Genomic DNA, 26,676 nt, shown 5'->3' on the forward strand with positions numbered 1-26,676 from the left:
CTGCCACCAGGCAAGCACTTTTTCCGTCACCTGGGTAGGATTACTGTTACCATGGAAACCAAGCTAAGAGACGTATGACTCTATAAGGCCTGTGTTTAATAGCTCTAGCAACTCTCTGCTACTTTAACACCTGAGCACTGAGCTGGGTGAACTCCAGGGAGACGTTGCAAATATTAATTACATGCCTGTTAACTGCCCACTGAGCCCTTCTCCAACCGAACAGCATATCTCCAGTTAAACGACAAACACTGTCAGTGTTTGGAAGATTAAGACAACCGCTTGCACTGTCGCCATGATGCTCTGGGAGATGGCCCACAGTAAATATGATCCATGATGCACCACTGTGGGATCCAGAAGAGGGTCAGCACTTTACGATAGTAAAACCGTCTGCAGTCCGAATTAAAATGTTTTTTTAAAACCAACTGTCAAAAACATTCACTTTCCAACTCGCAACAAACATCGAAACATTCTGCTGGGAAAAGATGGCCATTAACCCCTGATCCATTACTTTCACTGTTTTCTAAAGTATGAAATTAATCCATAACATGAGTATACTACGCTCCATTTACTCAGCCATTAATGGAACAGAACTACGAGCCATGCTGTAACAGTTGAGGATGTCTTTATCTACCTGTTCATGATGCATGAACAGAGTGAGTCAGTGAGTATGTGAACATATCAACTAGTTTTGTATCTTAGCATACAGCTTGGCTGACTCCGATCTCGGAGATGAGACCCTGTCGGTTGCAAGTTGAGCTAATCATCTTTGTCAATGAGGGTTAACAGGTTTGGTCCCACATGACAGGCTGGGACATAAAGATGGAATCCGCAGTGGAGGGGAAACAGCGCCACTGTCCGTTCCACGGCCATTATTTATTTTTATTTATTTTTTCTTTATGAAGCAGAGGTGAGGAGCGCTGATGGAGTGTCAAAACAAATTGTATTACATACGCTGCTGTTCTGTCACGTGTGCTACGATGTACAAGGGAGAAAACTGTTTTCGTTGTTTGCAGTAACTTTGCAAACGGACGTGGCAGTTTCCCCATTAAGGATTACAACTTTAAGCCTATGACATAAACCTAGAGAAAAGACGGTCTTTCTTCATGAGTGAGACGAGCCTGCAGTGTGAATGTCCAGGCTGCCTACAACCTTGACCGAGGATAAACCTGTGTGCCCCTAAGCTTGACAGTAACCATTTGTGAAAAGGCCCAGCAGCCAAGCTGCTCTAAATGGCAATGTGTGAGACACTGCAGAAACTTTGCTCTGCCTGTCTGATTACATGCTTTGAACTTTTAGACTCTTGTTTCCTAGCAACAGGGAAATCTGTGAGCCTTATTGAGCCTAAGCGGGAACATTAGACTACATATCTCATTGATTTCAAGAGTTTCATCGGGCACATCCTGACCTGAAACAGATCGGCTCCAACTCCCACTGGTTAATGTGTATCTCTGACTGTGCCTACAGACGATAAAAGGATACATTCCAAGGATGACAGCTTCAAGGCATTTGATTGGAAGAGATTCCCTGATCATTTCCCTCGCAGTCTCCATCAACCTAAAAGAGAACAGAGATGATTGTTGTGAATATTATTGTTTCATACCAAGTCCACTTCGGTGCTTTATGCAGAAAGTGTCACAATGGTATAATCTCATCAAACAGGATTACAACAAACAAATAGTGTCAAGTACAAGCCAAGCACATTAATGAAAGCACCAACTTCTAAATACAATGACCCCTTTTACTTATTTTCTATAAAATGTCAAATGTTCTGGTTGTTTTTGTAGTACATGCACCTAGCATGTGTACTCAGGGTGAAGAACAGACAGAGGACAGCTATTTACAACATCTGAACTGGCCTATATTCTTCTACGGGGGGGTAGGCCGCCATTGTAAATAAGAATTTGCTCTTAACTGACTTGCCAAGTTAAATAAAGGTTGAATAAAAACAAAATATATACAGACATGTGGATTCCCAGAGTAGTGGGACCTCTCTCCTGGCTCTGTAAAGTAACGGTAGCAGACAGTAAAGACACACAAAGACAAGCCAATGGGAAAAAACACAGAAATGGCCTCACAGCCTCACTTACCCACACAATGGTCTAGTTTTCCTTATCTCAAAGAACTGAGTTCCTGTGTGATTGTATCTAACAGACAGTTAAGGGAATGTACGTTATTTATAATGAGGGATACCTGGAGAACCTCTGAAATTAAAATGGATGGCCCTCCCTTCAGTGAAATATATTTTTACCCAACCCTCCCTGAATGCATGAAAAAAAAAAAAAAAAAACAGGTGACCCTCCATTACACCCAAAATAATATTTAAAACAGAAAGTGGATAGTAGAGAACAGACACAAACTCCAACACAAAGCCCTTTTGTTGTCAGTAGCCTAAAGTCAAATTAAAATGAAGACTGTTTAAATTAATTACTCGAATATGGCTTTTTTGTGAAGTCAATGACTCTGCTAAATAGCTTTATTATGTGCAACTAAACATATTGTTCTTATTAAAATCAATTATAGCAGCAGCAAGCTTACCTCTGGTCCTCCTCATCTTCTCCTTCTCAAACTGAACAGGAAATCAGGAGGCCTTGTCCGCGCGCACAAAAACATACAGTTGAAGTCGGACGTTTACATACACCTTAGCCAAATACATTTAAACTCAGTTTCACATAGTTCCTGACATTTAATCCTAGTAAAGATTCCCTGTCTTAGGTCAGATAGGATCACCACTTTATTTTAAGAATGTGAAATGTCAGAATAATAGTAGAGAGAATGATTTATTTCAGCTTTTAATTCTTTCATCACATTTCCAGTGGGTCAGAAGTTTACATACACTCAATTAGTATTTGGTAGCATTGCCTTTATATTGTTTAACTTTGGTCAAACGTTTCGGGTAGCCTTCCACAAGCTTCCCACAATAAGTTGGGTGAAATTTGGCCCATTCCTTCTGACAGAGCTGGTGTAACTGAGTCAGGTTTGTAGGCCTCCTTGCTCGCACACGCTTTTTCAGTTCTGCCCACAAATGTTCTATAAGATTGAGGTCAGGGCTTTATGATGGCCACTCCTGTCACGCCCTGACCTTAGTTATCTTTGTTTTCTTTATTATTTGGTTATGTCAGGGTGTGACAAGGGTGGTTTGTTTAGCTTTTGTATGTCTAGGGGTTTATATGTCTATGGTTGCCTAGATTGGTTCTCAATCAAAGGCAGCAGTTTATCATTGTCTCTGATTGGGAACCATATTTAGGTAGACATATTCCTTGGTTATTTTGTGGGTTGTTATGTCTATGTGTAGTTGCATGTCAGCACTTGTGTTTATAGCGTCACGGTTGTTTTGTTAGTTTGTTTAGTGGTCTTCGTTTAAATAAAGAAGAATGTATTCATCTCATGCTGCACCTTGGTCTCCTCGTTATGACGAACGTGACAGCTCCAATACCTTGACTTTGTTGTCCTTAAGCCATTTTGCCCCAACTTTGGAAGTTTGCTTGGGGTCATTGTCCATTTGGAAGACCCATTTGCGACCAAGCTTTACTGATGTCTTGAGATGTTGCTTAAATATATCCACATCATTTTCCTTCATGATTTCATCTATTTTGTGAAGTGCACCAGTCCCTCCTGCAGCGAAGCACCCCCACAACATGATGCTGCCACCCCTGTGCTTCATGGATGGGATGGTGTTATTCGGCTTGCAAGCTTCCCCCTTTTCCTCCAAACATAACAATGGTCATTATGGCCAAAGAGTTCTATTTGTATTACATCCAACCAGAGGACATTTATCCAAAAGGTACAATCTTTGTCCCCATGTGCAGTTGCAAACCGTAGTCTGGCTTTTTATAGTGATTTTGGAGCAGTGGCTTCTTCCTTGCTGAGTGGTATTTCAGGTTATGTCGATATAGGACTTGTTTTACTGTGGATATAGATACTTTTATACCTGTTTCCTCCAGCTGCTTCACAAGGTCCTTTGCTGTTGTTCTGGGATTGATTTGCACTTTTCGCACCAAAGTACGTTCATCTCTAGGAAACAGAACGGATCTCCTTCCTGAGCGGTATGATGGCTGCGTGGTCCCATGGTGTTTATACTTGCGTACTATTGTTTGTATAGATGAACGTGGTACCTTCAGGTGTTTAGAAATTCCTCCCAAGGATGAACCAGACTTGTGGAGGTCTACAATTCTTTTTCTGAGGTCTTGGATAATTTCTATTGATTTTCCCATGATGTCAAGCAAAGAGGCACTGAGTTTGAAGGTAGGCCTTGAAATACATCCACAGGTACAGCTCCAATTGACTCAGACTATAACAATTAGCCTATCAGAAGCTTCTAAAGCCATGACATCATTTTCTGAAATTTTCCAAGCTGTTTAAAGGCACATTCAACTTTGTGTATGTAAACTTCTGACCCACTGGAATTGTGACACAGTGAATTATAAGTGAAATAATCTGTCTGTAAACAATTGTTGGAAAAATAACTTGTGTCATGCACAAAGTAGATGTCCTTACCGATTTGTGGAGTGGTTGAAAAACAAGGTTTAATGACTCCAACCTAAGTGTATGTAAACTTCCGACTTTAACTGTATATATATATAAATATATATAAAAAATCTGAAGACGCCTTTGACTCGCCTCCTAAAGTGCCACCGTACACAGCACAGTCATTGGTTAGGCAGCACAAAAGGGTTTACCTCAGCAAGAGCAGGGCAGGCCAGGGCTTCTGATTAGGATAGCCTATCTATTGCAGTGTGTAATGCAGTGCTGCCTGGTTTTATATACACAATTCCAGCAGCGCAAAAACTCAGGAAGGAAGTATATTTTCTTCAAATATTACTTTGCCTTGTGCTTCTCCGAGCATGCTCTTCATACAGTCTAGGTCTACAGTATAGGCTATGTATAATTTTATTGAGACCATATTAGATGCTCTTGATATTGCGCGCCCAGCAGAGAATCAGGGATGAGGGGCATCATCGGGCACACATCGAGATACTACAATAAGCAACTCATTCTCCAACCCTAAGCAATATGACATTTAATCAAATACAAATGACATAACCCTCCCCTGGACTGAAATTGAAAAGCATGACCGTCCCCCATTTTCCTCCGGGTAACAATTGTGCACATTTCAACTGCTCCCTAAGGGGCCTTTATAGGGGTCTGGAAGATTATATAAGTGTGGATGAGAGGGGAATGGTGGATGTTTCTGAGATCAGGTTCATGTAATGTAGGCTATCAATGTTTGAGAGAAATGTAACTGTACCTTGAAGACCTAATTAGTTTATGTATTTCCTCACTGATGTGTGTCAAGATTAACTGAATTTAATTTGAAGACTATGTCCAAGCACCACCTGATTGTGTCTACTCTAGTTAACAGAGTTGACAGTTAATTGGTTTAAAAAAAAACATTTTAAGAGAGGCAGCAGATGTTTTTTTGTAAAGTGCTGACCCTCTTCTTGACCCCACAGTGGTGCATCATGGATCATATTTACTATGGGCATTAAAGGTACTGTGACATTGTTTACAGACCCAGGGAGGCCCTGTTGTTATGGCAGTTGGTGCAACTGCACTCCCCTGGCTATAATGACAACAAATTAAGCCCATCTGAAAACCTTGAAAGTGTTAGCTCGCTAACACACTGCATGCATACAGTAAAACCCCCCAGGGCTCCAGTGTGAATTAAAACAGTGTGAAAAGAGCAGCGGTGCACATGAATCTGTAATGAACTATAGGAGGACAATGTGTGCTAACAGGTGCAAAGTGGTCTCAGGACAATTCGTATTATTCTGTATGTAAATCTGTGACACTCCATTTAGTATGTTATGTTAAATGATGAATGGTATTGCGGTCATACAATATCATACAAATTAGAGAATTTATAGTTTCATACACCTTATCCGGTCATACAACAGCATACGAGTTGGATGGTTTAACTTACATCCTGGAGGGCGTATAGCATTATACATCTTTGTCTGTGACCAGGTTGCTTGTTGCATCATAACAACAGAGGAGAATTACGGAGGGAATTTATGTTGGTGCTTAGGCGAACTAAAGACAAAGGTTATGAGAACTAAAACGACAAAGGTTAGGTGAATTGGGTTTAGTTTAGCATAAGGGTTAAGGCTTAGCTAAAATACTACAGTTGTCCCCAACCTTTGGATTACTAGATGGTCACGGATTACACCCACCCATCTTCCCCGACTAACTTCCCTACTTTTGTTTCTGTCTAAAGTAACTAGACCATTAGTAGGTGTCATATGTAATCTTGGAGGTGCTCAGAACTACGTACAGTATGTTTCATATGACTCTGAGGCCAGGCTGCTCTTCTCATTGTGTTTTGTGAACAGGGGATGAGAGAGGGGTGGAAGGGAGTTTTGGTGGCAGGTTGCGGGCTCGGCAGGGAAAGGATACTGCAGTGTCTTCATATAGTTCTGGATGGACAGCAGCCAATCAGGGACAGACATGGTGGGCTTGAAGTTGGGGACCGATGGCACAGGGTGCTGTAGGTTGACAAAAAAAGACTGTTAGAGTTTATATTGGTGGTGGATACATAAACATGTGGCAATATTGAAGGTCTTGGGAGAAACTGTAAAACAGCTGCTATGACTAATACTGTCCTTCCTCTGACATGTCCTAGAATTTGGCTCATAAAATGTTTGGCGTCCTTTTTATTGTACATTCATTGACTCAATCAGAACCAGAAAAACACATGTACTGTATATGTGGTGTGTGTATGTGTGTGGACAGGAAGGCGGCCAGGGGACACAATAGACATAAAGCCATGTCATTTCCTCTGGGTTGTTTCTCTTAACAAGAGCTAGAATTAGCTTATCTGAAGAGTCTGGTCTCATGCTCAAGACAAACAGTTTAGCCCTCTGGCTCAGTCACACAACTCTACTACGTTATATTTGCAAAGCCTGAGGTGATAGATCAAACTAATGAGCGAGTACCATGTCCTCAATCCAGAGTCAATACATTTCCTTTCCAGGGTATTAGGCTTTCTAGGTAGTCCTTTTTTGGTCTATTTTTCTAGTGAGTCAATGGCACACACACATACACACTGATCCTACCAATCAGGTTTCTGTGGTATCTGAGTCAATACGGCCACTGGATCAAAGGGCTGACAAGCAGGGCTTTCTCCTATAGAGCTCCATTTTTATGGAACGGTCTGCCTACCCATGTCAGAGACGCAAACTCGGTCTCAACCTTTAAGTCTTTACTGAAGACTCATCTCTTCAGTGGGTCATATGATTGAGTGTAGTCTGGCCCAGGAGTGGGAAGGTGAACGGAAAGGCTCTGGAGCAACGAACCGCCCTTGCTGTCTCTGCCTGGCCGGTTCCCCTCTTTCCACTGGGATTCTCTGCCTCTACCCTATTACAGGGGCTGAGTCACTGGCTTACTGGGGCTCTCTCATGCCGTCCCTGGAGGGGGTGCGTCACCTGAGTGGGTTGATTCACTGATGTGGTCATCCTGTCTGGGTTGGCACCCCCCCTTGGGTTGTGCCATGGCGGAGATCTTTGCGGGCTATACTCATCTTTGTCTCAGGATGGTAGGTTGGTGGTTGAAGATATCCCTCTAGTGGTGTGGGGGCTGTGCTTTGGCAAAGTGGGTGGGGTTATATCCTTCCTGTTTGGCCCTGCCTGGGGGTGTCCTCGGGTGACGCCACAGTGTCTCCTGACCCCTCCTGTCTCAGCCTCCAGTATTTATGCTGCAGTAGTTTATGTGTCGGGGGGCTGGGGTCAGTTTGTTATATCTGGAGTACTTATCCTGTCCAATTCGGTGTCCTGTGTGAATCTAAGTGTGCGTTCTCTAATTCTCTCCTTCTCTCTCTCGGAGGACCTGAGCCCTAGGACCATGCCCCAGGACTACCTGACATGATGACTCCTTGCTGTCCCCAGTCCACCTGGCCGTGCTGCTGCTCCAGTTTCAACTGTTCTTCCTTATTATTATTCGACCATGCTGGTCATTTATGAACATTTGAACATCTTGGCCATGTTCTGTTATAATCTCCACCCGGCACAGCCAGAAGAGGACTGGCCACCCCACATAGCCTGGTTCTCTCTCTAGGTTTCTTCCAGTCCACCTGGTTTTGGCCTTTCTCGACCATGCTGGAGAACATTTTCCTAATCCACCGTGCTTCTACACCTGCATTGCTTGTTTCTTGTTTGGGGTTTTTTAGGCTGGCTTGCTGTTTGGGGTTTTATACAGCACTTTGAGATATCAGCTGATGTACGAAGGGCTATATAAATAAATTTGATTTGATTTGATTTTGACAAGCAAAGAGAGAGTGAGAGATAGCAAATGTGTATATTTTTTGTGGCGGGGGTGTAGAGGAAAAGAGAAACCCCAAACCAATCAAGGTGAGATGAAAATAAGATTAGGTTTTTTCTTCATCAGCACTCTACCCCTAAAGGATAGGGCTAAACTCTCTTAGTAGACACCCTTTTATGCAGAGAGACTTACAGGAGCAATTAGGGTTGAGTGTCTTGCTCAAGGGCACATTGACAGATTTTCCACCTAGTCGGCTTGGGATGTGAAACAGCAACCAAGGCTACCTGCCGCACACAGGCCCATTTTAAAAGCATCACATTCAAGCTGTGCAGGTGAAATGAAAAGCAGAAAAATGTATGGAATATTCAGCAGTCAGTGGCATTGGGTCTTATTTCTCAATAATCCCTCAAACAATCCTATCTCAATTTCTGAGAGCCTGGAATAGAACAGAATTCTGCTGGGTCAGGGAAGGAATATGGGGTGATTCCTTTCTCCTTTCCCTCTCTTTATCTCTCTCTCTCTCTCTCCACAGCATAGAGAGGGATGAGAGGATGAGTGCTAACTGAGGAAGGGACCTCGTAGTGTCTTGGGATCAGCCATTTTCTCAAAGTGTAGCCTACCACACCACTTATAGAAATGTAATAACACTTCATTGATAATTAATAGAACAATGTACATTTGATGAAAACATTGATTTAGTTATTTAGACACAGTGTTACTGTTTAGAGTGTTTAGTTGAGTGCAACACACAGTCCCAAATCACCCTGTGTAATTAGCTGTCACCCTTCTCCTCTTTCTCTCCTTCCCCCTGGAGAAGAGCAGGGCGCCTTGCCGAGCCCAGAGAACTACTGGAGCTGAACGAACGAGTGTGTGATTCACATCTTTATTCCTCATTATACGGTGTGAAAGAGGTTTTTATAAAAGGGGGACAATCACGCAGAGGGATATGGAAAGCTTGCGGCAGTGGCACAAGCTTTGAAAGTAGATTGAATTTCAGCCTCAGCACTGCAGTAAGTTGGATAGTAATAACACCTGGCGAACTCACTGAGCAAGGTTGAGGCTGACAATTCATGGACTGTCTGTAGCTGTACTGTATATGCTCCTCACAGGTGGACTTGCAGGAATTAAAAGATAGTTCAAAGAGGGACTTTCTCCCTTTCCGTCCAGCTGTCCCTCACCCCTTCTGAATAATTTCCCCAGCTTTAGAGTGGTCTTCTGTGGGTGAAAAGGGCGACCTGCCCCCCTGTGCGGTGGATCTAATCTAACTTTACATCCCCAGGGCACATCAGTGAAACTTGAGAGAGACAGCCATGATGTGACTGCAGCACCAAACACCCTGGTCATTTGTCTCTCTCCAGAAGACAGTTGGGCATTGGTCAGAGACTATCTTTAGAGCATGATAGCTTGCGGTTTTCATGTGGTGTGCATGTAAGCAGAGCCTGTGTAACTACTTATTTACAGTTACCAGAAAACATTAGCTTGAACCTTCTCCCATAGGAATGCGACAAAAACAAATACCTCTCTGTATGTAATGTTGTGTTGTCTCTCTTGTTATGATGTGTGTTTTGTCCTATATTTTTATTACATTTATTTTTAATCCCAGCCCAGGTCCCAGCAGGAGGCTTTTTGCCTTTTGGTAGGCCGTCATTGTAAATAAGAATGTGTTCTTAACTGACTTGCCTCGTTAAATAAAGGTTAAATAAAATTTGAATAAAAATGATTCTTCATACAGTAGCACCACGTTTGGAGATCAGTTCAGTTCTAACCAAATCCTGTTGTGATGCAATGTGATTTGGTGTTTGTAGAAATACCTTTCAATGTTGTTAACACACAAAGTAACAAAAAAACCTGATCTAATTTTGCAACAAATTTGCAGCACACAGTAAAATGTTCGCCACAAGTTTCCCAGAATCGTTTGCCAGAAATTCACAAGTTGCCGCAAAGTTTTGCTATATTTAGTTATAAGAGCTTTCTGCAAATTTGCATCAAATTGGCCAAAGATTTGCCTCAACTGTTTTCCAGAAGCCTGTTTTTTGGTAAGGGTGAGTTGTGTATAATGTACGTTTGAAACAGAAAGGAAGGCTTTGGTCTGAAAGCCCGTTTAGTTTCCTGTACAAAGCTTTATGGAAACAAATAGGCGATAAAGATTATCCTAGACTCAAATCCCAGATGGTGGATTAGTTCACTCACAACCAACCCCTTCAAATAGTCGGGGCAAAGGACAGGCACAAAGCTCAAGCAGTGGTGTTACCATTCCTGACAACATCAATAGAGAATAACAGAGGAATACAGCATTTCAGGAGAGTAAAATCTGCTAAATTCTTACCAACATGCCATTTGGATGGGACACTGGAACCAAATTTACAAAACAATGAATGACAAAATCATTTAAATCCTATCCTTTTCTTAATGCAAGATGAATGGATGCAATGAATGGATCACGAGACACACTTTGATCACAACTCCTCAGAATGTGTTAGTTTGCATTCAGTGCAGCAGGAAGATGCAGCTTGAGATTTCACAGGTTTCTCTCTGTAGCCTATAGCTCTATATGAATACATGTGAGCTCCACAGACAGCACTGCAATGCTCATTCCTCCATGCAGTCACCCAGACGCTGGCCCTGGATTTGAGATTGTCCCTGAGCTGCCTTGCTGTAACTCTGCCCAATCTCCTTAATGAGTTAGCTAGCCCAAAACCTGCACCTGGAGATCACAGACTGGTCAGGCAGGGTTCACTGTTACTTCTGGGATATTAATGACTCCACTCTCCTTTCACACTTTTCAGGCCATTTGTGTTTCTCAAAACAGTTTTGGGTTACAGACTAATATACTGAACAAAAATGTAAACGCAACATGTAAAGTGTTGGTCCCATGTTTCATGAGCTAAAAATAAAAGATACATTTGGCAGTACGTCTAACCTACCTCACAACCGCAGACCACGTGTCCCGATGCCAGCCCAGGACCTCCACATCCAGCTTCTTCACCTGCAGGATCATCTATGACCAGCCACCCAGACAGCTGATGAAACTGTGGGTTTGCACAACTGAAGAATTTCTGCACAAACTGTCAGAAACCGTCTCAGGGCAGCTCATCTGCGTGCACGTTGTCCTCGCCAGGGTCTTGACTGGCAGTTTGGCATCGTAACCGACTTCAGTGGGAAAATGCTCACCTTCGGTGGCCACTGGCATGCTGGAGAAGTGTGCTCTTCATGGATGAATCACGGTTTCAACTGTACCGGGCAGATGGTAGACAACATGAATGATGTTGTGTGAGTGAGATGGTTTTCTGATGTCAATGTTGTGAACAGTGTGCCCCATGGTGGCAGTTGGGTTATGGTATGGGTAGGCATAAGCTACAGACAACGAACACAATTGTATTTTATCGATGGCAATTTGAATGCACATCAACATGACGAGATCCAGATGCCCATTGTTGTGTCATTCATCCACCGCCATTACATCGTGTTTCAGCATGATAATGCACGGCCCCATGGTGCAAGGATCTGTACACAAATCCTGGAAGCTGAAAATGTCCCAGTTCTTCTATGGCCTGCATACTCAGACATGTCACCCATTGAGCATGTTTGGGATGCTCTGGATCGACGTGTACGACCACATGTTCCAGTTCCCACCAATATCCAGCAACTTCATACAGCCATTGAAGAAGAGTGACAACATTCCACAGGCAACAATCAACAGTCTGATCAACTCTATGCGAAGGAGATGTCGCACTGCATGAGGCAAATGGTGGTCACACCAGATACTGACTGGTTTTCTGATCTACACCCCTACCTTTTTTTTTAAGTATCTCTGACCAACAGATGTATATCTGTATTCCCAGTCATGTGAATTTCATAGATTAGGGCCTAATATGTTTATTTGAATTGACTAAATTCCTTATGTGAATTGTAACTCAGTAAAATCTTTGAAATTGTTGCATTAATATCTTTGTTCAGTGTAGTATGGCGTAGCAATGTGGAATACAACTACAGTCTCCTATTCACTTAGCTGTAGTCTATAAATTGTGTTTTTTATTTTTTATTTAACCAAGTAAGTCAGTTAAGAACAAATTGTTATTTACAATGACAGCCTACCGGGGGACAGTGGGTTAACTGCCTTGTTCAGGGGCAGAACAACAGAGTTTTACCTTGTCAGCTCGGAGATTCAATCCAGCAACCTTTCAGTTACCGGCCCAACACTCTAACCACTAGGCTACGTGCTGCCCCAATTAAGGCAGTGTGGTGGACATCGGTATGATATGACATGCGTGAATTCCCACAGCACTGAGCAGGCCTACAGGTTTCTCAGCTAAAGACTGCTATTGTGGACTGCCAAAAGGTAGTAGATAAGACACCCTGAACTTAAAAGAAAGTGTCACTGTCCCTTGGTGATACTATACAACACTAAAGCAGCCTCTGGTCATAATTCCAATAACTAGTACAGAGGCAGCATCAAGAAAGGCCACAGTCTGGGGAAAATACAAAGATTCCTGTGTGCATTGTCATATGCTCTGCTATTTATATTGCCTACAGTGTGCTATGAACTTGGGCTTTGCCATCACATGTACTAATTTCCAGTGTACCAATTAGTGATGCTCCAGAATCTCCTTTCTCAGCCCAGTCACACTCCCACCAATGACTGCAAGAGAAAGGCTCTCAACACTGGTCCTCGCTTGGTGACATTTCGGTCCCAGTTATATCTGGCCTCTGATGAAATTACTCAGAGACAATGTAGTGTCCTGTTGGAGGCCAGGGGCAGGATGAAATAGTCTGCATGCCTTAAATTCATTCTTCATTCCTGGTCAGCATAATTAGGGGAGACTTTCAGGAGGAACTTTAACTCATCCTGCTATTGTCCTATCAACAGTTGTTGATGGATTCTTTGCATAGATTGAATTTCTAATTATGTCTGTTGAATTGCAATATGAAGCATATGTCTGTTGGTTATAACATGGTAATTTCCCGGGATTTTATGTCAATATAACTGCTTATTTGTCTGGCTTTAAGGCTATACTTACTTTAGGAAGGTATGCAGCATTCCTTATCTTGCTAATGTCTTGTCCATCAGGGTGTACTTTGGCCACATGAGTCCACATCCTCTCCCAAGTGACACCGTCAATGGGAAAACCAGTTCTGTTCACGTAAAATAGCACCCCCCCATCTTTCTCCTCTTCCTCTCCCGATGAACGTCCAGTGTTGTTGGGGGTGCTAAGGGAGGCAGATTCAGCACCCGGGCTCGAGATGCAGTACGTACTGCCACTGGTGCTTTTGGATCGGTGCCTCCCCATTTTAGCTGCAGGTGAACTAGTGCTAGTGGCGTTGGGTCCAGTCATTGTTCAATTCAAAAGTGGGGGTCCTGGCAGATGGCAGCCCGTGATGATTTGCTTAGCCTTTGTCAATAACCCAGGTTTGCTATAACAAACATGTTGCTGTACCAATATCCACTCCCGTACATCCATATAAAGGATACTGAAATCACATATTAACGAAATTATTTTGGGGGGGCACGTGTGAAGCTTTATATGTAGAAATGCACCAGAAAAAATATGCATTTCATATATTTAGCTATGCATAATCTTTAGCCATTAAAAAGTCTGAAAGATATAGGCTAGCATGAATTCAAACCCCAAAGCATAGCCGTATAAAATACCGCATTGTGTGTGGACCATTCATACCAATGTAGTTTGCTAGTTGCCCGTAGTGGAATATTCACCGTTTGGCTTCCTCCTCTGTAACTTCATCCTTTGCTCAGAAAACTGCGGGGGCGACTGACTCCCACAGCTGACCTCTGCTATGCATTCCGTTCTGTTCGTAGTCTACTACATATTTCCCCTATATCGAGTAGGCTGTCTATTCGAAAGCTTCGTCCTCATGATGAAAACTACTCTTTGGTAATTTAATCCTCCATCACATGGTTAATATTTTGGGATTAATTATTTCACTATGTTATTCTGCCTATCGTAACCCCGGCAGCCAGCCGTGTTCTGAATGATTTCATTGGCTGTACCAACAAAGAGAAGCGGATTTAAGTAGCCATAGCAAATAAGGAAGGAGTCCCTTGCTGTGATTGGTGGTGATTGCGGATGAGGGCGTCAACAAGTGAAATTTGCAACAAATGGATTTTTCTCTCAACGCCCGGTATTGTCTAGGTCAATATTTTTTAAATTATACTGTTATTATAACAGTAAACAATGTAACATCTTCACCCGATTCAATTTAACAAGTGGTGTCTGACGTGAAATGGTCAGTGGCTATTTAAAAAATCATATTGGCTTGTTTCAGCAAGCAATGTACATGTTTACATATTGTCCAAGATTATCAAGGTATCAAGGGCCAAATTATTAATGCAGAGGACAAATAAATGTAATTTATTTATCAAATTGCCCTAGTGGGATATCAAGGTTACTGATTTAGAAATATGAGAATAAGCACTCCAGTAACAGGTTAGTTTGCCAAATATGCCCTCTTCTGGACAATGTCAGACAAACGCATATTCCAACTCTATTGGTCTAACTTTCTCTACACGTTTTCCAGTATTGGGATAACCTAAATGCTAGCATTTCATTCACTTAGGATACTGTCACAAAACCATTATTAGAATACCCTATATGCTTATGAAAATGTATTTGAGGGCACTATTGTTACAACATCTAGGTCATTAGCTAAAAGTCTTCTGTGACACCTCATGACTACAATTAATAAAACATATACAGAATTATAACATCCACTGACTATAGTAGCTGAGCTAAAAATCATTTTATTGTATTGTTTACACTCTGTGTTTTATGTTTTGATTGCCACAGTACATAATCTGCAGATAAGCAAGTACACATGCGAATCCTTACCACCGAGAAAAGCCCAAAGACAAACTACAGAGGCAAAACTAAAACCACGTTTTTACAGTACAATCTGGGGCACCTTGAAGGGATTGTGCAGCAGACACATTCTATAGCAGCTGCATTGTAACAGTATTGGCATTGACTACACTGTGGATTACTGTAAATTATAAATTAGTCTGTCCAGACTTTAGACAGTGGTGTGTCAAAGCCATATGTTGTATTGAACAATAGGTAAGTATAGTTCAAGGTCCGAATGTACTCATTTTCAGTTGGGAACAATGATTCAGTTCAGTGTTATTGGTAAATGCAATACATTGAAATAAAGATGAATAAATAATTGAAACAAATAACTACATTGGTATAAGTGACCTATCAAATTTTGAGAGAAAAAAGCAAGGAAATGTTATGAATGTCCATATTCGAATGTTAGTTCATCATTATTCAGAACTACATAAAACGCTAGAAAAGAGAGGAATACATCTGTCAACTAAATAAATGTTTTTTTTTCCTACGGTCATAAGAAGCTAAATAATAACATTAGTTTTGATACGCAAATATGAATAATTATAAGCACTAATTTGGACATATCTTGCAGGAAGCAACCATTTAAAAACAGTAAAGTGTTTTTGAGATAGCAGAAACGCCTATGGGTTGGATCTTCTGATTATTGATGGGATGATATTACTTATTCCCGTTAAAACAAAGGAAAAACAGGAGCCAAAATATAGCGGTTTAGAGATGTACTGGGGAATACCTAGTCAGTGGTCCAACTGAATGTATTCAACTGAAATGTATCTTCGCTTTTAACCCAGCCCCTATGAATCAGAGGTACGGGGGCTGCCTTGATCAAAAATCCACATTTTCGGCACCCGAGGATTAACTGCCTTGCTCAGGAGCAGAAAAACATATTTTTACCTTGTCAATTCGGGGATTTGAAGGTGGGAGTGACCGTCCCAACACTCTAACCACTAGACCACCTACTGCGCATAGTCTTTATAGCCACAGTTTGAGTTATATAATCCACTGTGAAGGTTTGGAGCTATTTTTATTGTAACGCTGCAGTCATTATCACTCCTGTTTGTGCTTCATCATCCACACAGCTTTCTTAGTATTTCCACAAAATCCCTCTGGGTGGCGCTGCTATACCATTAGCTACCTATCTCGGCAGAACTGTTATCTGTGCCATGTATTCAACAAAGTTGTCAACATTTGAACACTTTCAAAAGCATGCATGTAAGTAATACACTGAAAAGTAGATTGTGCATGTTGCACATTTGTCATATGCATTGTGCATCTTAGTGCGTCATATTTGGTCCATATTTGTATGAATGGCTGACATGTTGTAGAGAACAAAACTGGCACTGTTAAACTGCATTGTCATGCAAATAATGCAGCGTCACAATAATAACATCACCATAATGACAACAATGTTCTTCCTCACAGGCTAAGGCAGGTCAGAGATCCTACAATATATTTCCCTTTTGGTTTTGTATAATGCCTAGAAATAAGTTTAAATAAGCAGCACTTTATGAACCAGCGATGATGACAATTGTAGAGACAGAAGTGGTTCATCAAACAAAAGAAGGAGAGGACTATTGGAAGTTAAAAGGTGTATTTAGGTGCTTATAATTTACCTATGTATAAACAAATCATGGCTTGGCTAAAACCACTACAGTACAAACATTATAACACATTACAGTTTACAATCCAAAGAAAAGGAGATTTCAAGTAACCTCAGGAAATGTTGTTGAATGCGTTGTAGGCCTCTGAAATGTTCAGTAGCGTTGAGTGACCTGACCCCCCTGTTCTTTTTGGATTAAAGTGAGGTCTCATGGGAAAAGCTGACTGAAGTTTCCATCTTGACGCCATTGGTTGGCTTGTCTGAAGGGCACTCGGTAGGGACCTAAGACAGCAGAGAGAAATATATCTTTAATTAAAGTATTCTATTCTCCTTTCATGAGACAAAGAGTCTTCTCGTCACTGAAGTAACTAGTTGTAACAATGTTATAAGCCAATAGCTGTATATTAAACCAACATAGTGGGGTACATAATCACAGTGCCAAATAGTATTCTAGTATCCCATAACAACATCCTACAGCACAACTTTCAGATGCCCTATACTGACATCAGCAATGTTCCTGGGAACTATAAAACTATACATCTTTTCAATAGATATGCAACATGACTACTACTATACATCTACTATACATCTTTTGTCTAGTGACTGCCTGAAGACTATTCCAAAAAATACATGGAAAATAAATGTATGAAAGGATTAATTTGCTTTGCCCAGCACGTAGCTCTCGACATGATAACAATTCGCATGAGATGAGCCCAGCAGAGAGGTCAGTGGCTGAGACACAGCAGGACTTTTCTGTCTTTTGAGGTTTGCCTGGCCCTTGATGTTGGGGATCTCATGAGATACGAGACAGCTTTCACAATGGCTGTCAATGTGAAAGAACAAACGGATGAGTGACCTGACATCTGCGTCATTCAAGGAAAAGTGATTAAGAGGAGGCTGACCTTTCAGGAGAAAGAACAGGAAAATAGAAAATCTCTCTGAGGTAAATGGAACTTACTGCTTGAAGATTTCTGTGGTTCATGCCCATATTGACGTTGTTTCTTTTCAGTTCTGATTTTATTAAGGCTGAAATAAACAAGTGAAAGTAATTAAGAGGGCCTCATCAAAAATATATAAACATACAACATTGTGGTGTGGCCTACATAGTATTGCATTGTATTTTATCAGACTGTATCAGTTTTCATAGCAGAACGTGGATCATATGGAAGACCCCCACACTCCACAGAACAGATCAGAACAGATCAGAGAGCCAACCAACCTGTGAGAAAGATACCCAGGAAGATCCAGACACAGAGGAACAGGTTCCCAGCCAGGGGGTTGTAGTCTGTTGTTAGTCTTCCCTGGATCAATGTGAAAATAATCCCAAAGATCTGAGGGAGGAAGGAGACATAGGAGGTGAGCAACACACTATACACCTGTAGTGCCTCAAGGGTACACTTTTAGAAAAAAGAGTTCCAAAAGGATTCTTCAGCTGTCCTCATAGGAGAACCATTTTTGGTCCCAAGTACAACTATTTTGGGTTACATGTAGAACCTTCTGTGGAAAAGGTTCTACACAAAACCCAAAAGAGTTCTACCTGGAACCAAAAAGGGTTCTTAAAAGGGGTTTTCTATGTGGACAGCCGAAGAGCCATTATTGGTTTTAGATAGCACCTTTTTTCCCCAAGAGCGTATATACAAATGTATAGTGACTAACAAAACAGATCACCAAACAAAAACTTCTCAGACACCCACTTGGCAAAGAAGCTAAATCATTTTATGAAGAGCTAGAATAGAAAGTAAATGTACTATGCAGACTTTGTGGGGGGTAGGCAAATATTACATAATACACTGTTGAGGGGAGCACACATGCTGTGGTGCACGGGAATACCCAAATGTATTTGCCTGAAAATATCACTGGAGGCAGTCGAGCATGGTTCCAGAAACAATAAAAATATTCATGATTGTCTACATGATCATGTGTCTGACGCTTACCTGTGCAAATGCATTAAGAAGACCAGAAGATGTCCCTTCCGATTCAGGATACGTCATTTCAACCCCAAATTCAAAGCCAAGCGGCAGGTAACCAGTCATGAAGAACCTACAGAATAACAACATCATGTCAGTGAACCATGCCTGCCCTCAGGGAAAACACACTGCTTTATCTTGATGCCCTTGACGTTTATCATTTTTGAACATAACCAGGCCCGTTCTGGCCATATGGTACTTCAGGAAAATGCCAGATGGGCTGGTCCATTTTTAGCCCAGTGGGCCTGTCCAGCTTAAGTTGTTTTGCACAAAAGTATCATTATCTGGCTAATAATGGGGGCCTCAAGGAATAAAATGGGCGGGTGTGTTAGAAATGCCAAGGCAGATTTCTGGTTCCAGTCCACCCCTGAACAATACATAAATAATAGAGACATTTCATGAGTGACTGTTTACCTTCAGAGCATACAAGAGAACGAGAAGCTGATGTCCAAAAGGTCATTAGACCATGGCATGGAAAATAAAATAAGAGGCTTGCATTTGAAATGTCCTGAATGACACCCTACTGTTCACTACCTTGTCATGTAGACACAATGTGCAACATGGGCTATCATAACTATTTTACTTCATAATAAATAAATAAATTCTTTACAATCTGATAGGAAACCATTTCCTTTGTGGCTACAGGATCCTTTCCGGTAACAAAGATGTCAGTTACATAAATGAGAAGCGTCTCTCAATGATGATGCTAGACAGTCTTTTTTAAAACCTAGTTCCAACAGAGGGGTTATCTCCAGCCTTACCCCAGCACGCCAGCAGTGAAGAACACCAGGTAGATATTGTTGAGGTCCAGAGTGAAGGTGAACACCAGCATACCAATGAAGGACAGGATGTAGACCATCAAAGTGGTCATTCTGAAGAACAATCACAGGACAGAACATTTATGTAAATACAAGTGGCTACATTCAATACCGAGAGTTTCACAACTAAAGAGGCAATAGGGAGGTACCATGGGCAGGGAATTCCCTAAATGCATTAAGAGCAATTTACTACAAACCTGCGTTATTATGGTCTGAACTGGCAGGACATAATTCTTGGAATGTCCCGTAGGCTGCATATCTAAAGGGTGAGTTAAAACTCATAAACATCAGAGTTTGTGTCTTTACAGAATTTCCCTTTCAAATAACATCAGAATCTGTCTGCAAAACTGCTACCACAGTGCACAAAGTTTCCAGAAATAACTATACCAATTTAAATAGACATACACCGTCACTGCCTTCTGTAGCTCAAGATTGCATCATGTGCAACATAGATTCATGACTGTGTCAACAAATGATGTAGTGATTCATGTCATTGGCAGCTGTGCTTGGGGACAGTACCTACTTGTAGGTTTTGGTGTGATCCAGCCACAGTCCACAGATGATGGAGCCCACCATTCCAGCCACCACAAGGGTGAGACCAATCCTGCCTGCATTCAGTTCCTGGTTCTGTGGTGAGGAGTTTAATGTTAATGTAGGGTAAAGCAGGCTTTTCAAGGGACATGTGCCACACTATCATATTCACATGAAGACCCATGGCTAAGAGCATTTAGTTCAAACTTGTGGGGCTCATGAGGACTCCAGACACAATATGGTCTGGATGCATGTATGATGCATGTATGAATGGTACATACAGTACCATTCAAGGGTTTTCTTTATTTTTTTAACTATTTTCTACTTTGTAGATTAATAGTGAAGACATCAAAACTATGAACACATATTGAATCATGCAGTAACCAAAAAAAGTGTTAAACAAATCAAAATATATTCTATATTTGAGATTCTTCAAAGTAGCCACCCTTTGCCTTGATGACAGATTTGCACACTCTTGGCATTCTCTCAACCAGCTTCATGAGGTAGTCACCTAGAATGCATTTCAATTAACAGGTGTGCCTTGTTAAAAGTACATTTGTGGAATTTCTTTCCCTCTTAATTCATTTTAGCCAATCAGTTGTGTTGTGACAAGGTAGGGGTGGTATACAGAGTAGCCACCCTTTGCTTTGATTACAGCGTTGCACACTCTTGGAATTCTCTCAACCAACTTCACCTGGAATGCTTTTCCAACAGTCTTGAAGGAGTTCCCACATATGCCGACTTGTAGGCTGCTTTTCCTTCACTCCAACTCATCCCAAACCGCCGAGGTCGGGTGATTGTGGAGGCCAGGGCATCTCATGCAGCACTCCATCACTCTCCTTCTTGGTCAAATAGCCCTTACACAGCCTGGATGTGTGTTGGGTCATTGTCCTGTTGAAAAACAAATGATAGTCCCACTAACTGCAAACCAGATGGGATGGTGTATCGCTGCAGAATGCTGTGGTAGGCATGCTGTTTAAGTGTGCCTACAATTCTAAATAAATCACTGTGTCACCAGCAAAGCACCCCCACACCATCACACCTCCTCCTCCATGCTTCTTAGTGGGAACCCCACATGCGAACATCATCTGTTCACCTACTCTGAATCTCATAAAGACACAGTGGTTGGAACCAAAAATCTTACATTCGGTCTCATCAGACCAAAGGATAGATTTCCACCGGTCTAATGTCCAGTGCTCATGTTTCTTGGCCCAAGCAAGACTCTTTTTCTTATTGGTGTCTTTCAGTAGTGGTTTCTTTGCAGCAATTCAACCATGAAGGCCTGATTCATGCAGTCTCCTCTGAACAGTTGATGTCGAGATGTGTCTGTTACTTGAACTCTGTGAAGTATTTATTTGGGCTGCAATTTTCTGAGGCTAGTAACTCTAATGAACTTATCCTCTGCAGCAGAGGTAACTCTGGGTCCTCCTTTCATGTGGCAGTCCTCATGAGAGACAGTTTCATCATAACTCTTGATGGTTTTTGCGACTGCACTTGAAGAAACTTTCAAAGTTCTTGTAATTTTCCGGATTGACCTCATGTCTTAAAGTAATGATGGACTTGTGTTTCTCTTTGCTTATTTGAGCTGTTCTTGCCATAATATGAACATGGTCTTTTAACAAATACGTCTATCTTCTGTATACCCCCTCTACCTTGTCACAACACACCTGATTGGCTCAAACGCATTTAAAAGGAAATAAATTCCACAAATGTACTTTTAACATGGCACACCTGTTAATTGAAATGCATTCCAGGTAACTACCTAATGAAACTGGTTGATAGAATGCCAAGTGTGTGCAAAGATGTCATCAAGGCAAAGGGTGGCTACTTTAAAGAATTTCAAATATAATATATATTTAGATTTGTTTTTTGATTCCATGTGTTATTTCATAGTTTTGATGTCTCCACTATTATTTTACAACGTAGAAAATAGTAAAAAATAAAGAAAAACCCTAGAATGAGTAGGTGTGTCCAAACTTTTGACTTGTACTGTACATGGTGAATCGGTTTAGGGGGTACAGTTCCGGGATTTATGGAAAGTCTGGTGGGAAAGGGATGTTTATGTCATCTGACATGTCATAAAGTGAGAGAAGGCTGCTACTAGAGTTCACAGAAAGTTGCTTGTCTTTCAGTCTTTTAGCCAACCCTGATTGACTCTCTCCTCCATGGGTAGCAGGCATGCGTAAAAAGCGGATAATGAACTTCAAAGCGGGAGACAATGGATTCGTGCCCTGTCATGGTTTCCGCTCTCATTTAACTCCATCTGTTTATAGAGAAAGCCTTTTCCCTTAAGTCTTTACTACTGTCCTGTTCAAGAGCTTGTGTTTGATCTAGCTACGCATGTAGTAAATCAACTTAGCAAATCATCTTAATTTTCAGTCATTGAAACATGCATCTTTTGCACTCCACTTACCTTGTAACAAGCCATAATCATCTGATTGAGAAGTGTTGACACAGAGTAGAAAGAACCAGTCATGATACCTAAAAGAAAATGGGGGGGGGGGAATGATTTCTTTCAATGTTTCATCCCGACATAGTGATATCAATTCCAAGAATTTATGTAGTACACATAAAACCATGAAAATTGCTGAACACCAACAAAAGAAACTCTCTAGAGGTCAAAACCAAGAAACATATGTAACTGGACTGAGCACTGGGTAGTCAGTCTGCCTTGGGGTGCATGGGGTTAAAGGACAGATCTCACCTGCCTTGTATGGGGTTAAAGACAGATGGATCTCATAATGGAACAAATATCCCCCAGCAAACAATCAGTGAATGAACAGAATGCAATAACAAGAGACTTTGGTCCGCACTCAGGATAACTGGCCTGGCCCCAGATCTGTATGTAGTTCGGCCAACTCCTCTAACTTTACTTGTCATGTAAGAACACGTTTGGCATGACAACAAACCCAACAGATGAGTTTGCTAAAGCACCGACCTGGCAATTAGTCAGGTGTCTCACCATAACTTTAAGGTAGCTTTATGTTACAGTGGTAATAACATGGCTATAGTAAGTGTAGTAACAACATAAGGAGCTAAATAAGGTAAGATTATGATAAGTCTGGTGTCTCACCATAACTGATGAGCAGTAGGATGAAAGGTTTGTTCTTGAACAGGTTGATTATGGACTGTCTGTAGGAGTAGTCTTCAGGAGCACAGTCAGGCAGGACCGCCTGAGCTTGGCTGGGAGGTAGTGAGGGTCTGTCTTTCATGACTAGGAGAGAAAAGACATAGTCAACACTAACACGCTGTATTTACAGCTTTACAACATAATGGCGAAGTGTTTGTTTCTTGTTTCAAATGCACTCAGTAGCTTATGACTGCAATTACTCATTCCTGATTTTGCAAAACACTATCACAGCTTATTGTGAAATAAACACAAATTACTTACTCGAAATTCGTGACAGGCACACTTTGTGTGTATTACACAATTTTCTTCACAGTGCATTTTGTGTGTATTTCTTTCTTCATAATGGATTTGTGTACATTAAACAAATTCCAATTTGTTGTGGCTAACTTTAGCTAGGCTAGCTAGGTGGCTAACGTTAACTAGACGGCTAACATTATAGCTCGGCTAGGGGTTGCTAGACGTTCGCATTATATGCCCACCCATCCTCAATGACCAACCTCCTTCCTATCATGTCTGTCTTAAGTAACCTACTGTCTTTATCTGTGATTGAAATTCACTGGTTACAAAATGTTGTACTGCACACAGAAAATTACACATTTTCTTGTGCCTGTCAAAAATGTCCAATAAGTAATTTGTGTCTATTTCACAATAATCTGTGATAACGGGTTAGATTTACTGTGGTATATTTGCATAGTTGTATGGAATGCGTAGCCTATAGAACATCTACGGTGCCTTCAGAAAGTATTCACACCCCTTGAATTTTTCCACATTTTGTTGTGTTACAGCCTGAATTTAAATTGATTACATTTATATTTTTGTGTCACTGTTCTACACACAATACCCCATAATGTGAAAGTGTAATTTTGTATGTAGAACATTTTATAAATTAATAAAATGACCACAGGAGGAGGCAGGTGGCTGGGTCCAGGGGCAGGCAGAAGGTCAAACACAGGGGGTCCAAAAAGGCAACAGTACAGGCAGGGAAAAGGCTAGTAACGTCGTCCAGGAGATCGAGCAATAGGTTATGTGGTGGAAGAATCAGAATTAGTTGTGTAACATAGATAATTAAGATGTCTTATCTGCATAATATACTTATGTGATATACTTGTTGTTAGAACGTATCCCTTCGGACTCTGTGTTGGCAGTTGCATTTCTTTCCTCAGTTGGGGCTCAGTCACCTGGGGCCCAGAGAGGTGAGAGGTCAGGCTTATCTTTTACATGTCCTTGGTGCTATGCAGAATATCACAAAGGGAAGAGGACAGGAGGGAACATTGTCTTCATATGTGAATGTGTCTTTACCTATTCTTAAACCATGTGAAGGGATGGTGTGATTAATGGGGAACAAATTACTTGTCTCCACAATGTCTGTGCACCAGTCACTTCCTTGTTTGGCATTGGGGATGTGTGTGGTAGTGTCTGGAACCATTGTATGTCATCTCTGATGTTGCACTTATCCTGGGTTAGTGTATGACCTAGAGGCTCACTCCCTTCAGTGAGCTTGTCCAGGAGTGGGGTCAAGAAGGGGTTTTACTTGAGATGGGAGTATCTGGAGTTGACAATTGATTTATGCCATTGGATGAGTTGGTGTTTTTGTGCTATGAAGTACCAGGAACGAAATTGGAACCTTATCTTAGGGACCAAGATGAACGATCATTTATAGTGAATTCTATCTGGCTACAGGACACTCCTTTCTCATTTAAAAGGTCTCACCCTGTGACCCGTTCAAAACATCTGTGGTTTGATATGTCGACTAGGGGGTGGATCTTGGCTATAAAAGACCTTTGTACTTTTGTCTCGCCGCTTTTCAATGAATCATCAGAGACGTGGAATAAGTCAAGGGATATGAATACTTTCTGAAGGCATTGTAAATGCAGTCGTCTGAACCTGTGGAGTTAGTTTCTACAGTGACTAAATCAGGGCTCTCCAACCCTGTTCCTGGAGAGCTACCCTTCTGTAGATTTTTGCTCCAACCCCAGCTGTAACTAGCTTATCAACCAGCTAATTATAGCTGGTTGATAAGATAGTTAAGAATAATAATAATAACCAGCTAATTATTAGGGATGAAAATCCACAGGACGGTAGCTCTCCGGGAACAGGGTTGGAGAGCCCTGGACTAAATGATGTGCTATCCATCGGATCCATTTCTGCACAACACTATTCCAGATGGCATGATGAGGCTTGTGTCAACTTACTTACCAACTACAGTCAAGATGAAGAGAGCAGTGGAGACTACAGCTGTCCCATAAAACATAACGCTGATGTTGTGTCCCATCAGCTCTATGTCTTCCACAGTGTTGGGGACCAGGACAGGTGGAAGCAGGAAGCCAATGGCAGTGCCCAGCTAGAAGGGGATCAGACAAATACATCAATGTCACATATTCCATCAAAATACAGAAATAAATTGTTATTTTTACACAGCAGCATAAACATGTACATCATAAGCATGCAGGCCTACAGTTTACAATATGATTAGGCTAAAGGATTCAATAGGTGCCACCCATATCATGACTCACACGCACCTGGTTACCCAGCACGGCAGTGGCACATGCAGTAGACACCTCCTTCGGGCCAAACCACACTGATGCAATCTTAGAGGGCAGCCCGAGGATGAAGACTTGGGCTATAGAACATATTATCTGTCCGGTCATTGTCACACCGAACAGATCTGGCCGGACGCTGGCGCATTTCACCCACGCACCGACGCAGTTCAAACCCGCGCCCATAAGGGCTGTCAGTTTCAGTCCTTTTTTATCCAGTAACCATGTTGCCGGGAAGATCAAAGGCACATACGCAACCATGTATACAATTGACAGCCAGTCGATCTTGTCGCTGGATACATTGTAGAAGTGGGTAAAAATGTTGGTGATGATGCTGTACTGGATCCATTGAAATGCGTTGACGAGGGAGTAAAAGCTGAACACAGCTAAAACGGAGAATCTTCTCCAATAGAGTTTCGTTTCGATACATGTTTCCTCTCCAGGAAGCATAGCCTGCTTCTCATCTGGAGGGATCTCTTGTTCCAAAGCCTTCGAGTCCAGTTCTGTCAGATGTGCCGATCCATTCGTTAGATCGGTGTACTGATCCCCTATTGGGTCTGCCCGGTTATGCACCGAGCGCTTGCATGAAATGTCTATTTCGTCAGGTGCGTTGTCACGTCGCAGATGCTCCTGTACCAACTCGCCAGCCACCATGATGCTGCGCCAACGTCGCCTATCGCTATAGCCTATACCCTAAAGTCAGGAAGCACGTTTACACAAAATAGGGCAGATCCAACATTCAGTTAGTAGATAATACAACTATTCACACCGGTTTATGAATAAGTCATTTTAAAATATTGTAGGCGATCTATCTGTATTCGCTCTCATAAGCGCCTTCTTTCGCATGGTCCTGCCGCTTTTGTTCAGTGCATGGGAGTGGAGTACTGTAAGGCAGGGCGCATTTACATCAGACAACTCAAATATAGAGGCCATTTGGATGATGACTCCGACCAATCAAAATACCTGATTTGGAGGGATAT

At 41.7% G+C, this 26,676-nt stretch overlaps 2 protein-coding genes across 5 annotated transcripts in view; both read right to left on the bottom strand.

Annotated features, from left to right (window-relative positions):
* Window positions 1–14,255, bottom strand: part of vash2 (vasohibin 2) — a 33,290-nt gene extending 19,035 nt beyond the window's left edge. Inside the window, exons 1-5 of one of the 3 annotated variants that reach the window (XM_064925235.1) lie at window positions 13,967–14,255; window positions 13,272–13,722; window positions 6,394–6,482; window positions 2,088–2,144; window positions 1,480–1,554 (exon numbers count right to left, since the gene is read on the bottom strand). In XM_064925235.1, coding sequence (XP_064781307.1) covers window positions 1,480–1,554; window positions 2,088–2,144; window positions 6,394–6,482; window positions 13,272–13,586 — 536 coding nt within the window. In that variant the 5' untranslated portion in view covers window positions 13,587–13,722; window positions 13,967–14,255. Of the gene's footprint in view, window positions 1–1,479; window positions 1,555–2,087; window positions 2,145–6,393; window positions 6,483–13,271 lie in introns of all 3 variants that reach the window. The other 2 variants (XM_064925234.1, XM_064925233.1) reach the window with 2 other exon arrangements.
* Window positions 14,256–14,993: 738 nt separating this feature from the next.
* Window positions 14,994–26,601, bottom strand: flvcr1 (FLVCR choline and heme transporter 1). Of its 2 annotated transcripts, none has more exons than XM_064925236.1 (10): window positions 25,679–26,600; window positions 25,356–25,500; window positions 23,103–23,243; window positions 22,443–22,510; window positions 20,022–20,125; window positions 19,442–19,552; window positions 18,648–18,753; window positions 17,933–18,044; window positions 17,672–17,739; window positions 14,994–16,995 (listed from the first exon to the last, which is right to left on the bottom strand). In XM_064925236.1, exons 1-10 carry the CDS (start codon window positions 26,348–26,350, stop codon window positions 16,909–16,911), a joined length of 1,614 nt encoding a protein of 537 aa, XP_064781308.1. In that variant the 5' UTR covers window positions 26,351–26,600; the 3' UTR covers window positions 14,994–16,908. The 2 variants fall into 2 exon arrangements, with proteins under 2 accessions (XP_064781308.1, XP_064781309.1); XM_064925237.1 differs by having other exon boundaries at window positions 16,903–17,536; window positions 25,679–26,601.
* Between the last annotated feature and the right edge of the window lie 75 nt (window positions 26,602–26,676).

The sequence above is a fragment of the Oncorhynchus masou genome, chromosome 19 (genome assembly GCF_036934945.1).
Source record: "Oncorhynchus masou masou isolate Uvic2021 chromosome 19, UVic_Omas_1.1, whole genome shotgun sequence".
Classification (NCBI taxonomy): domain Eukaryota; kingdom Metazoa; phylum Chordata; class Actinopteri; order Salmoniformes; family Salmonidae; genus Oncorhynchus; species Oncorhynchus masou.